Source organism: Mus pahari, chromosome 4 (genome assembly GCF_900095145.1).
Source record: "Mus pahari chromosome 4, PAHARI_EIJ_v1.1, whole genome shotgun sequence".
In the NCBI taxonomy this organism is placed as follows: Eukaryota; Metazoa; Chordata; class Mammalia; order Rodentia; family Muridae; genus Mus; species Mus pahari.
In genome coordinates, this window is record NC_034593.1 from 39031812 (window position 1) to 39044417 (window position 12606).

The following is a 12606-nucleotide window of genomic DNA, read 5'->3' on the forward strand; positions in this document are numbered from 1 at the left end:
TTTAGCCAACGAACAGTCGCTCGGTGGGTGGTGCTCTTGGGCGATTGGTTGGCAGAATGAGGGCGCTGCGCAAAAACAGAGAAGCGGAGCGCTCGGAGCTCAGAAACTGCCAGCCGAGATCACAAGCATTGGGGCTGAAGCAGGAGGCAGGATGGACTGAGAGGAGAAGAGGCAGGTTAGAGGGAGAGAGGCTTGCAAAGGAAACAGCAGAAAAGAAATCGCTGGTTGTGTTCACGGCAAAGCAAGAACCAGTGAAGTTGAGAACAGACACAAGACTATGAAAGCCAAGAGATGCAAAGAGAGACAGAGGGAAGAAAATGACAAGAGGAATGTCCATCCGGAGAAATGAAGAGAATGAAAGTTTTATGCTGCAGAACGGCTCCGTGTTTTTCCGGCAAAAAAATTTCTCGCTGTCTTTAACCCCGCTCGCGTTTGCCAGCCGTTGATATCAAGAGGCATGTTCAGTGGTGCCGGCAGCATCTCCTCTTCCTTCTTTTCCTCTTCATCTTCCTCCTTCTCCTCTTCTTCCTCCTCCACATTCTCCTCCCATCAGCAGGAAGACAAACCTAGGACAGTCTTGAAATATCGAAATTTCCTCCTTGGGATTTGCCAGCGCCGCGTTGCGCCAACACTGTCGGAATAAAGGAGGCTGACTATTGTATGATCGTTATTTTATTAATTGGTCAGTGGGAAGATTACGGCTGAGCATAGGGGACATCTGTCACCCTTTCTGCGCTAAGATTGAAAAATGAGGCTGGATTGGGAGACTCTCTAAAATGAAGCAAAAGGAATCAAAATTTTAATACAGCCACAGAAGCCCCCCCCCCCACGCAGCACACTTTTATTTATATATTTTTTAGATTATTATTATTATTTTTTTTGGTGGTTGGGGGGAGGTGATCGGGTGGCTGACTGGCTACGGGGAAGCTGCTTCCTTTTCCTTTTGGAAATGATTGTGCTGTTATTCTTTGCCTTGCTCTGGATGGTGGACGGAGTCTTTTCCCAGCTTCATTATACTGTGCAGGAGGAGCAGGAACATGGCACTTTCGTGGGGAATATCGCCGAAGACCTGGGCTTGGACATTACAAAACTTTCAGCTCGCAGGTTTCAGACGGTGGCCAACTCACGGACCCCTTACTTGGACCTCAATCTGGAGACCGGGGTTCTGTACGTAAACGAAAAGATAGATCGCGAGCAGATCTGCAAGCAGAGCCCCTCTTGTGTCCTGCACCTGGAGGTCTTTCTGGAGAACCCGCTGGAGCTGTTCCGAGTGGAGATCGAGGTGCTGGACATCAATGACAACCCTCCCTCCTTCCCAGAGCCCGACCTAACAGTGGAGATCTCAGAGAGCGCCACGCCAGGCACCCGCTTTCCCTTAGAGAGCGCCTTCGACCCAGACGTGGGGACCAACTCCTTGCGAGACTATGAGATAACCCCAAATAGCTACTTCTCGCTAGACGTACAAACCCAGGGAGATGGCAACCGATTCGCAGAGCTGGTCCTGGAGAAGCCACTGGACCGAGAACAGCAAGCGGTGCACCGCTACGTGCTGACCGCGGTGGACGGGGGAGGAGGGGGAGGAGGAGGGGAAGGAGGGGGAGGCGGCGGGGGAGCCGGCCTGCCCCCCCAGCAGCAGCGTACTGGCACGGCCTTGCTCACCATCCGAGTGCTCGACTCCAACGACAATGTGCCCGCATTTGACCAACCCGTCTACACTGTTTCCCTACCAGAGAATTCTCCCCCTGGCACGCTAGTGATCCAGCTTAATGCCACCGACCCTGATGAAGGCCAGAATGGCGAGGTCGTGTACTCGTTCAGTAGTCACATTTCACCCAGGGCTCGGGAGCTCTTCGGACTGTCGCCGCGCACCGGCCGGCTAGAGGTGAGCGGCGAGCTGGACTATGAAGAGAGCCCAGTGTACCAGGTGTATGTCCAAGCCAAGGACTTGGGTCCCAATGCTGTGCCTGCGCACTGCAAGGTTCTGGTGAGAGTGCTGGATGCCAATGACAACGCACCAGAGATCAGCTTCAGCACAGTGAAAGAGGCGGTGAGCGAGGGTGCGGCCCCTGGCACGGTGGTGGCTCTGTTCAGCGTGACCGATCGGGACTCAGAGGAGAATGGGCAGGTGCAGTGTGAGCTTCTGGGAGACGTGCCGTTCCGCCTCAAGTCTTCCTTCAAGAATTACTACACTATCGTGACCGAAGCCCCCTTGGATCGAGAGGCTGGGGACTCCTACACCCTGACCGTGGTGGCCCGCGACCGGGGCGAGCCTGCACTCTCCACCAGTAAGTCGATCCAGGTTCAAGTGTCAGATGTGAATGACAATGCGCCGCGCTTCAGCCAGCCGGTCTACGACGTGTATGTGACAGAAAACAATGTGCCTGGTGCCTACATTTACGCGGTGAGCGCCACGGACCGCGACGAAGGGGCCAATGCAAAATTAACCTACTCTATCCTAGAGTGCCAGATCCAAGGAATGAGTGTCTTCACCTACGTGTCCATCAACTCAGACAACGGCTACTTGTACGCCCTGAGATCCTTCGACTATGAGCAGATCAAGGACTTCAGCTTTCAAGTGGAAGCCCGGGACGCCGGCAGTCCCCAGGCGCTGGCTGGCAATGCCACCGTCAACATCTTGATAGTGGATCAGAACGACAACGCCCCCGCCATCGTGGCGCCCCTTCCGGGGCGCAACGGGACTCCAGCCCGCGAGGTGCTGCCGCGCTCTGCTGAACCCGGCTACCTGCTCACTCGTGTGGCCGCAGTGGACGCGGACGACGGCGAGAACGCCAGGCTCACCTACAGCATAGTGCGGGGCAACGAAATGAACCTCTTTCGACTGGACTGGCGCACCGGAGAGCTCCGCACCGCGCGCCGGGTCCCAGCCAAGCGCGACCCCCAGCGGCCTTATGAGCTGGTGATCGAGGTGCGCGACCACGGGCAGCCGCCCCTGTCCTCCACAGCCACCCTGGTGGTTCAGCTGGTGGATGGAGCGGTGGAGCCCCAGGGCGGGGGCGGGGACCGAAGCGGAGGGTCCGGGGAGCACCTGCGTCCCAGCCGCTCTGGTGGCGGGGAAACTTCACTGGACCTCACACTCATCCTCATCATCGCCCTGGGCTCGGTGTCCTTCATCTTCCTGCTGGCCATGATCGTGTTGGCCGTGCGCTGTCAGAAAGAGAAAAAACTCAACATCTACACGTGTCTGGCGAGCGATTGCTGCCTCTGCTGCTGCTGCTGCGGCAATGGAAGCTCCACCTGCTGCGGCCGCCAAGCCCGGGCGCGCAAGAAGAAACTCAGCAAGTCAGACATCATGTTGGTGCAGAGCGCCAATGTCCCTAGCAACCCGACCCAGGTGCCGGTAGAGGAGTCCGGAGGCTTCGGTTCCCATCACCACAATCAGAACTATTGCTATCAGGTCTGCCTCACCCCGGAGTCCGCCAAGACCGACCTGATGTTCCTGAAGCCCTGCAGCCCTTCCCGGAGTACAGATGCTGAGCACAATCCCTGTGGAGCCATCGTCACCGGGTACAGCGACCAGCAACCAGACATCATTTCCAACGGAAGCATTTTGTCCAACGAGGTAAGACTGAAGGGAAAGAAGCACCATCTCTCATCTCCTCCATCAGAAAGCCTCCTTTAGCCCGGCCCTGCATCTCTTCTGGTGCACTGTGTATTTTCAGGTGTTAGCCTGCTTGTGTGGCTGAGGGAAGGGGAGGATATGGGGGTCACCTTTTATCACCTCATGGTGTGTAACCTAACTTCCGTGTTGTTATGACTGAACTCCACCCCTTTGATTTTATTTTCACCCCCCCTCCCGACACCCCCTCCCCCTTTGCTTCTTTGCAACCTCGGAGCTTCCTCCTCCCTCTACTACATTTAAGGTCCTGCCTTCTTTGAAACCTGGGGGAATATATGAGAAAAAGCTTGGCTTGGCGGGAGAGGGAAGTGTGGGGGAGGGGCCTATCACTGACAAAGGTCTATTTCTCTTTGCATCTGTCCCAGGCTTTAATAAAGTTGCTTCCATTTTGGTTTGTTTATCGCTGTTTTCAGTCGCGTGTACCAGTAAGCAATAGATGGTTTAACTTTATATGGTTGCCTAAATTGGATTGCATGTTTAGTGATCAGTTCCTTCTCTGAGGAAGAAAAAGAAAAAGAAAAAAAAAAAAAAAACCACAACCATCAAGTCAATTCTGCTCTGGACAGCTTTAACACAAGCTCTTGAAGCTGAATGCCCACACAGTGTGAATTTGAATGAAGTTCCTTTGGCACAGAACCCTGTAAGAGTAAACTAACTGAAAGCTTGAACAACTGTTTTAAATATATCATTCAGTAATAATTACTTCTTTGCCACTTTTAGTTTTGTTTTGTTTTGGTTTTTTTTTTTTTTTTTTTTTTTTGAAGGAATTGCCTACTGTTGACTTCTTTCTTCAGCAAAGAATTTGGCTTGTCAGTTCCAATTTCTTTTTGAAAGGTAGAGACATAGTGGCAAAGTTGGAGGGTGGGGGGTGGGGAGAGCCATGTAAAGCAAAGTTTGGACTGGGAAGCTGTGTGGGTTTTGGGGAATCTGCAGAGGGCCTCTGGAGGGAAAATGCAGCAGGATTATGATAGTCTCTTGGCATCTCTTTATTTTGAATCTCAGATATAACTCATTGACTTTCACGAATATTTGTATAGCTCACTTGTATCCTAAATAACTTTGAAAATAAACAACAAAATAATTCGAGAAAATATCCAAACTTTTTCTTATTGAGCGTGCTGTTTTTTCTTGTGTCCATCCGTATCCACTTAAACGCTTTGCAGACGGTTGAAAGACAAGATGCAGACTACAAGTAGAGTAATTTTATGGTAGACACACAGTTTATTAAACCTAGGTAGAAGGGTTTTGTTTGTTTTGTTTTTTGCATTCTCCTTTTAAATAAGACACATTTTCTCTGGGCCAACAAGTCTGTTTTGTTTTGTTTTGTTTTTTAAAGAAAAAAAAAACATTACACCTGCATCAAAGAAATCTAGATTCAAATGACTCTACACATTTCTCTTGTTCCTAGTCAGCAATCACCAGGCTGTGACCTTATGAAAACCTTAAAATTCCTTAAAATATGCACAACAAATACATGTGCTTAAATCCAACATAGTTCTTATTCTCAGAAGCAGGATGGACGTTTTTCCCTCTGAATTTTAGTGCTCTTTATTTATTTATTTTTTTCCTAGAATAAACACCAGCGAGCAGAGCTCAGCTATCTAGTTGACAGACCTCGCCGAGTTAACAGGTATGAACTATTTTCAATCCTTAGTTTTGTGTTTGAACAGTTTCCTACCTAGTATAAGGACGAAGTAGGTGTATGTTGTTTCATATGAAAAGACACAATGCATAAAACATTTTAAACTGAGGCAGGGCACAACTACTCTACATCATTTATTTACCTCTATATGGTTGGCTATACAATGTTTTTCATTTATGTAAAAATTATAAAATACTTTTCCAGCTTCCATGACTTATCCACACACATGTTCATATACATCTTAATTAAAAAGACATAGGTATGTTCTTATCTCCAGTCATAGAATAATGTATAAACTTCACATGTTTCATGTTGCAATTGACTGTAAAGGCTCCGTTTTTAGGGAGTTTTATTTAAGTGGTAAATATAAGCTTCATTTGGAAATTCCAAGAGTCTGCAGCACACATTAGTGACCATGTGGTGGCAGAAGAATGTTTTCTGTGTTTGTTCACTTTTTTTTTTTTTTTTAAATTCTAACATTCTCCTTTTTATGTTTCTAGTTCTGCATTCCAGGAAGCTGACATAGTAAGCTCTAAGGACAGCGGTCATGGAGACAGTGAACAGGGAGACAGTGATCATGACGTCACCAACCGTGGCCAGTCAGCTGGTAAGTGTGGATCTAAATACCCATTATATAGCTGTTTACTTAAATACATTTCCAATGGATGATGCGTTAGGTGATGGTCTGTCTTCTATTGGTCACTGTGCTCCAAAGAAGGTTGTAAAAATTGTTACATCTCTTTGGAGCTTTGAGGTTAGAAATTAGTTGACCAGTGCCCCAGGACTGGACCCTAGAATCTAAACTCCATGCATTCCAGAGAAATGTATTTTGCATACAAAGTATCACTGGAGAAGGGGGTGATTTTAAAAGTCATAAATGGGTTGAAAGTCTAGTTTACAGTCCAGGTGTCTGTGGGATTCAGAACACTAGTAATAGACATTTGATAATTAGTGTTGTTCAGGCATCTTTGATCTCCTCCTATTTTGACAAGAATCAAAATCCGAACTTAAGCATTGCTCTATGTGGGCTAACTAATGGACAAAGGTGGCAGTTGTTGTACAATGGAACTTTTATATTACATATTACTTCAAATTTCAAATATGAGTTTGTTCTTTAAGTGTGTATAAGATCTAATACTAATTGCCAATACTAAAAGAACCTATAAGAAATAAACTATGTACCTTAAGATGAAATAAAATTATTTGATTTTTTTTCTACTCCCATTTGTATTTCACCCATCAAAGATGTTTGCTGAATTCTTTCTTCCTAACGCTGTGTTTATTTGAAACACGAGGAAATGGGAAAACCTGGGAAATTCTTGAAATATCTGAAAAATGTCACCAGTGGGTTACCTCTGGGTGACACTTATTTCTCTTGAGACCTGACCTTGATTTACTCCATAGAGTGATGGAGTTTTAATATTCAAGGTACTATTAGTCCTTGAGAATATTCATTCCTTGACACACTTGGTAGCTCTGGGAATGGTGCTGAGGCACTGTGTCAAAGGGCAGCGCACACCCAGTTGGGCCTGGCAGCAGGGATTGCTACAAGCCTCTCAGTTGGCTAATGTGTGCTCTATCTGTGGCTGCTTAGTCTTGGGAAACCCAGGCAGGAGGAAAGGGAAAATGAAGCTGCTCAAGGGTCTCTTTATATTGCTGCAAGTCATTAATATGCAGACCTAATGAGACTTGAGAACTGCCAAGAATCCCCGGAGGTCCCTGCCCCTTGCGGGCCTTCACGCTAAGTGAACAGAGCATCTATTTAGTGTCTGGGATCCTGACAACAAACCAGATCTTGCCAGCAGTTTATATGTGAGTACAAAGTCCCTTTCACGTTTGCCCTATATGTGGTATATGATTTATTGTTATCATTTAAAAACTGTACATTTAGAACTATTGGTTTCTATTTTCCACAAGTTTCTAATTTAACCCCAGTCTCTTACAACAAAAGGTTTGGCATAAGAAAACTGCTACATGTTTCTTTGCATATATTTTATTTCTTTCCCACCCACTCCCTTTTGTGGTTTTCTTTCTTTTTCTTTAAGTAGCACCGGAGTCCCAGGGAGCATTTTAGTTAGCCTAGTCACTTAGAAATACAAAATGAGCCTAATAATCTATGCAAAGGAAAAGGAATGAATAAAAGTTCTCAAGAAAGGCTAGACTTGTTAGATAGACATTCCTGGTAGCCTGTCTTCATGAGAGTTATTTTATTTCACAGCACAGTGTTGCTATTTTGTTAATGATTCGTTCAAAGAATTTGTGATCTTAGAGACTTTTAAGGATCATTAACATGCTAAAACGTGTTCTGCAACACGTTTTAAGTAGCCAAGGCAATGTTTAGCTTTCATCATCTAAGTGCTGAACTTTTTGCCCCCATATCTAAGTTGTTAAATGTGTAGAAGTGGTATAGAATTACCACTCCATTTATGCAGCTTAGTGGTAACAGGGTAGACACAATGCACTGGGCACAATAATTGCTGTTTTGCAGTTGTAAGAAAGCACTGACAGTGAGAAGTAATTGCACCTTGTTGTTGAATTGATCAGTTGTAATATGCTTAATTTTATAGTAAGAAGCATTCTGGCTATTTTGAAAGTAAAAATCTGAATGCATAAAATTAAAATGTCTTTTACTAAGTGATGTTTTGCCACCCATATTAATGTTCTGTAGTATAAGCCTCACAGTGATTAGGAGGAGCATTTCAGAAGTCATGGTTGTTTAAAAAAAATGTGATTTATTTCTTTGTAAAGACAACCTATGGTGATCTTCCAAATTTGCAAAATTAGCTAATTAAACAAATCTCACTAACTAAGAAAGTTAGGTGAAAATATAAAATGAATGGAGTGAAAATGGAAAGACTAAAGATCTGGAATTTTCCCCTGAGCCTGTGTCGCTTCCCAGTGCACAATGAGGCCTAGTGTTTCACCTGTTCAATTTGTCTAATTTTTTTTTCTTCTTCAATCTTTTCTATGATAACCTTACCTGCACATGTAATCTATGATCTTTCCTGAGTTGTTTCCATTTTGTGTCCTTTACTGTTCATCTTCTTGCTTTTCTGCCATCTAACCCTGCAGCAGTCCCACACCCTCACAGAAAGCAGGCAGCTGCAGAGAGTCACATGAGCTTTCTCAGTTGGCCAGTGCACCTGGCTCCGTGCACAAAATGATTGGGCTTGACCACTGCTCTGTGGCACTTTGCTTTCTATAGCCTTGTCAAGGTGCTTTCCGTTTTTTTCAGCGCACTATTGATGTATCGGTTAGATATGGCAGAGGTCCAGGAAGATGTGGTGAAAGCCATCACAAGAGAGAAAACTGATGAACCACAGCTAAAGGGCAAAAAAGTAGATTTAAAAAATGTCCAAGATTCTTTAGTAAGTCACTATATTAAAACATTTAATTTTCTATCTCAGAATAAGGATGTGACATCTTAGTTATATGATTTTAAACATTATTAATATCCTTGAAGTACATTTACACAAATCTATTTTGTTATAAGAAATTGGTCTTCACTAAATGTCTATGCTATGAAAATACTATAAGTTATAAATTTATTTTCATGCCCATCTCTTTCAAAAGATATGCTAAAAGGAGAATCCTAGGTAATTTAGTCACTTTTAACAACTAAAAATTGCCAGCTTTGTCTTACATGTTTTTTTTTTAAAAATTAAAATGTTTATTCATCATGCATGGCAAACTATTGAATATAAATTTAAAAATAAAATAACTGAAATCATCAGTATCTTAAAGATAATAGGTAAAATATATCATGTATTATATTAAACCATTCGAAGATAACAACATCTGCCAGAGAATTCTTAAATTTCATGAACTACAACTGTCTTTTCTTAATTTCTGTAAGAGTTCAGATGTTGGCAAATAAAGGTTTGACTTATAAATAAAGGGAATTCACTTCAGTTGTTTACCAATATTTCTTCGTTTCTGATAAATCTATGAGATATATTCTGATAACGTGAGGAGGCTTATAACTGGAAAATATATGGAAGTCAATATACTTAAAGAAAGTGGACAAAGCTGTAGGCATTTTGAGCGATGATAAGATGAAAGGAGAATTTGATGTGCAATTTTTTTATTTACTAATGTTAGTTGTAACGATAAATATCTGGCCTTGGCATATTCTTATAACTATATTTAATATCTCTGAAATACTTTGAGATACTTAGAAAGATGGCTAGAAATCATCTAAAAAAATGAAGTTTATTTTCTTTAAACTTGTTTTGTCACACATACTGAAGGTCAATTAGAAAGAGTATCGTTTTGAAAGGGGCACATATTAAATACACTCCTAATTCCCTTAAGCATAATAGTTCTCAGCAGGACCATCTACTGCTATTGAGTAAAATATAAATATGTGTGTCTTAAAATTTATCTGAGTCTATCTTTTTAAAACAAGAAGTCCCTCATATCAGCTGTCATTGCAAAATAGCTTATTCCTGAGGACTGGAAAGAAATGTTCGGAAATAACGATTGTACATAAAATTACATATTTTAAGACATTTAGTGTTTGTCCTCAACAGGATTTGAATACTGAATAGTAAACAAATTCTAAGTATTATTTTAAAAATGTGTCCTGTGTTTTTCTTGTTTGTACACATAAAATAGGTTTATTTATAAATGCATTCCACAGAGAAAATAGTAAGTTAAACTTGCTAAATTCTGGGCCTTCAATCTGAGTCATGAGAACTAGTAAGAACAATGTCGATGCTTCTGATTTACATCACAAGTCCTGGAATCGGCTATCTGTGATATGGTCACATTTTGACAAAAAGTTAAATGCATTTCTATGTACTTGGTAATTAAAGTTACAGGGTCAATGTGACTAATGATAAATGATAAGAGAACGTTGTTAGTCACCTAACAGCTCCCCTGTGTGAGGACCCTTAATGGGATACATTTATTTCATTCTCAAACTATTTATCTAAATGACAAATGAAAATGTCCATTTTCTATTAATTTCTCTGTTGCTTATTTGAAGTTTATTGATTATTATGTGGTTTTCATTTTCATTTCTGTGTCTGATTTTTTTTTCATCATGAGAAATAGATCCACTCATTTTACTGATAAAACTGGTGAAATACTCAGGCCCTATTCAAGAGACCTCACTTCCATTCTGGCTATGTATAAGGATATATAATATTGCCAAAACACCCTACACCTGATTGGTTCATATATTTATTTAAAACATTGCTTAACAATTTTTTCTCTTACTAAGTGAAAACTTGTTCAATGTTTCTTAATTTATTGAAATCTTTCAATGTTTCTTAATTTTTGTCAATAACATGCCCGGTATACTTTTTATACATTCTCAGTTCATACAAATTTTTATATATTCTGAGGAAATTTTAACCAACCCATAGTAATTAGTGCATATAGGAAAAAAAATCACCTATTTGCAAGATAAAGAAAATGTATACAATTCAATATACAATTATATATAAAAGTAATTTCTACCAAATGCCTTCTTGTATCATTGAGAAATATTACTGACATTAGTTTATTACTAAGGTGACAGTAAAAAAAATGATAAATGATAAAAAAAAATGTTGTTAGTCATCTAACAGCTCCCCCCTGTGAGGACCCTTAATGGGATACATTTTTTGTTTCATTCTCAAACTATTTATCTAAGTGACAAGTAAAAAAGTCTATTTTCATATATTTGAATGTATTTGCCCTTTTAAAATTATATGTACCAGTTATATACAGAAAAGGTTATTAATTAGAAAATGTTACATTAGTACCTGTCTTCCCATGATCGAATATAACAATTGTAAAATAACATTTTTGAAGATCTATCAATTATTCAATTTATCTTATATTTATTTATTTAAACTTTTATTTTCCTTTATATGTCACAACTGACCACAGTTTCTCCCATTTCTCCACTTCTCCTAATCCTTCATGCCATCTCCCTTCTCCACAATTCTAGTTCCGTTTAAAAAAAAAAAAAGAAGAAGAAGAAGAAGAAGGCCTTCCAGGAATTTCTACCCAACATGGCCTACCAGATATGATCCTACTAAGCACAACACCTCATATTAAGGCTGAGTGAGGCAACCCAAATAGGAGGAAACCTTTCCCAAGTGTAGGCAAAAGAGTCAGAGATATCCCAACTCGCGCTGTCAGGACTCCCAGAAGAGTCAGAGATATCCCAACTCGCGCTGTCGGGAGTCCCAGAAGATCACCAACCTAACGACATTAACATATTTGCAGAAGACATAACTCAGACCCATATAGGGTTTTCAGTCTCTGAAAGCCCCTATGAGCCATACATAGTTGATTCTGTGCACCATGCACAGGAAGGATCCAATTTAGTTCGAAAATAATTATACATAATTACTTTTCTCTTAAGTGTGACTTCTATGATACAAAAGAGTCTTCTTTTTCCCACCACTATATTAAATATAAGCATTGTCCCTGAGATGTTGCCTGTACACCATATAAACATGTTACACGGATGGTCTTTTTACCTTTAACATGAATATCTTCTTGCAGAAGTAGGATATATAGAGTGTAGGAAAACATCTCCTGGATTTTCATTGTGTTCCAAGTCAGACTTCTGTAATCTCAGTTTCAGCATTTAAATTCAAGAGATTACCCACCAGTAGTTCATTTTTAGGCTAATAGCCTCTTATAATCAAAGGTAGACTTAGCATTACACATAGATTGGTATAAAATGAAAAGTCATCATTTAATGAGACTAATATATGCTAAATAACTTGGTGTGGTTTCCTCAAAAATAATTTTTTAGTTAATGGACTTTAAGTCTAAAACAATTGTAGAAATTATACAAGTTTCATTATTTTGAAATATTTATTATCTTGTCTAAATATTTTCTAGTACAATTGCATGTAAACCGATGTGTAATACAGTACTTCAGTTGAAACACTAAAACTTACTTTGAGAGCTCAAGGATTCTAGATACTTGTGAAATTAAGAATAAAAGGTACTCATTAAATATTCTATGTTAATTTTTAAAATCCCAGTTTTTCAAAGATTTTTATGATATAAATTAACCACACTTTAGTTATTTGAATTTAATCAAAATTATACTTGCCAGATGTCTCAGTAGGAAAATGTCCTTGCAGCTAAATCATATGAACTGAGTTTCGTCCTTACTAGTTATATCATGGAAGGAAAGAAACCTCCTTTACAAGTAGTCCTCTGATCTGACCATGTGCCTTGGCACATATATAAACATTCTCTCTCTCTCTTTCTCTGTCTCTCTGTCTCTCTGTCTCTGTCTCTGTCTCTCTGTCTCTGTCTCTCTCTCTGTCTCTGTCTCTGTCTCTCTCTCTCTCTCACACACACACACACA

General features: G+C 41.1%; 1 protein-coding gene across 3 annotated transcripts in view; it reads left to right on the top strand.

The window, feature by feature from the left end:
* The first annotated feature begins 93 nt into the window (after window positions 1–93).
* Pcdh10 (protocadherin 10) overlaps window positions 94–12606 on the top strand; it is a 59142-nt gene continuing 46629 nt past the window's right edge. For 2 of the 3 annotated variants that reach the window (XM_021195247.1, XM_021195248.2), the window contains exons 1-3: window positions 94–3580; window positions 5209–5267; window positions 5780–5886. In XM_021195247.1, the coding sequence (XP_021050906.1) occupies window positions 950–3580; window positions 5209–5267; window positions 5780–5886 (2797 nt within the window). In that variant the 5' untranslated portion in view covers window positions 94–949. The remainder of the gene's footprint in view (window positions 3581–5208; window positions 5268–5779; window positions 5887–12606) is intronic. The other variant, XM_021195249.1, reaches the window with a different exon arrangement.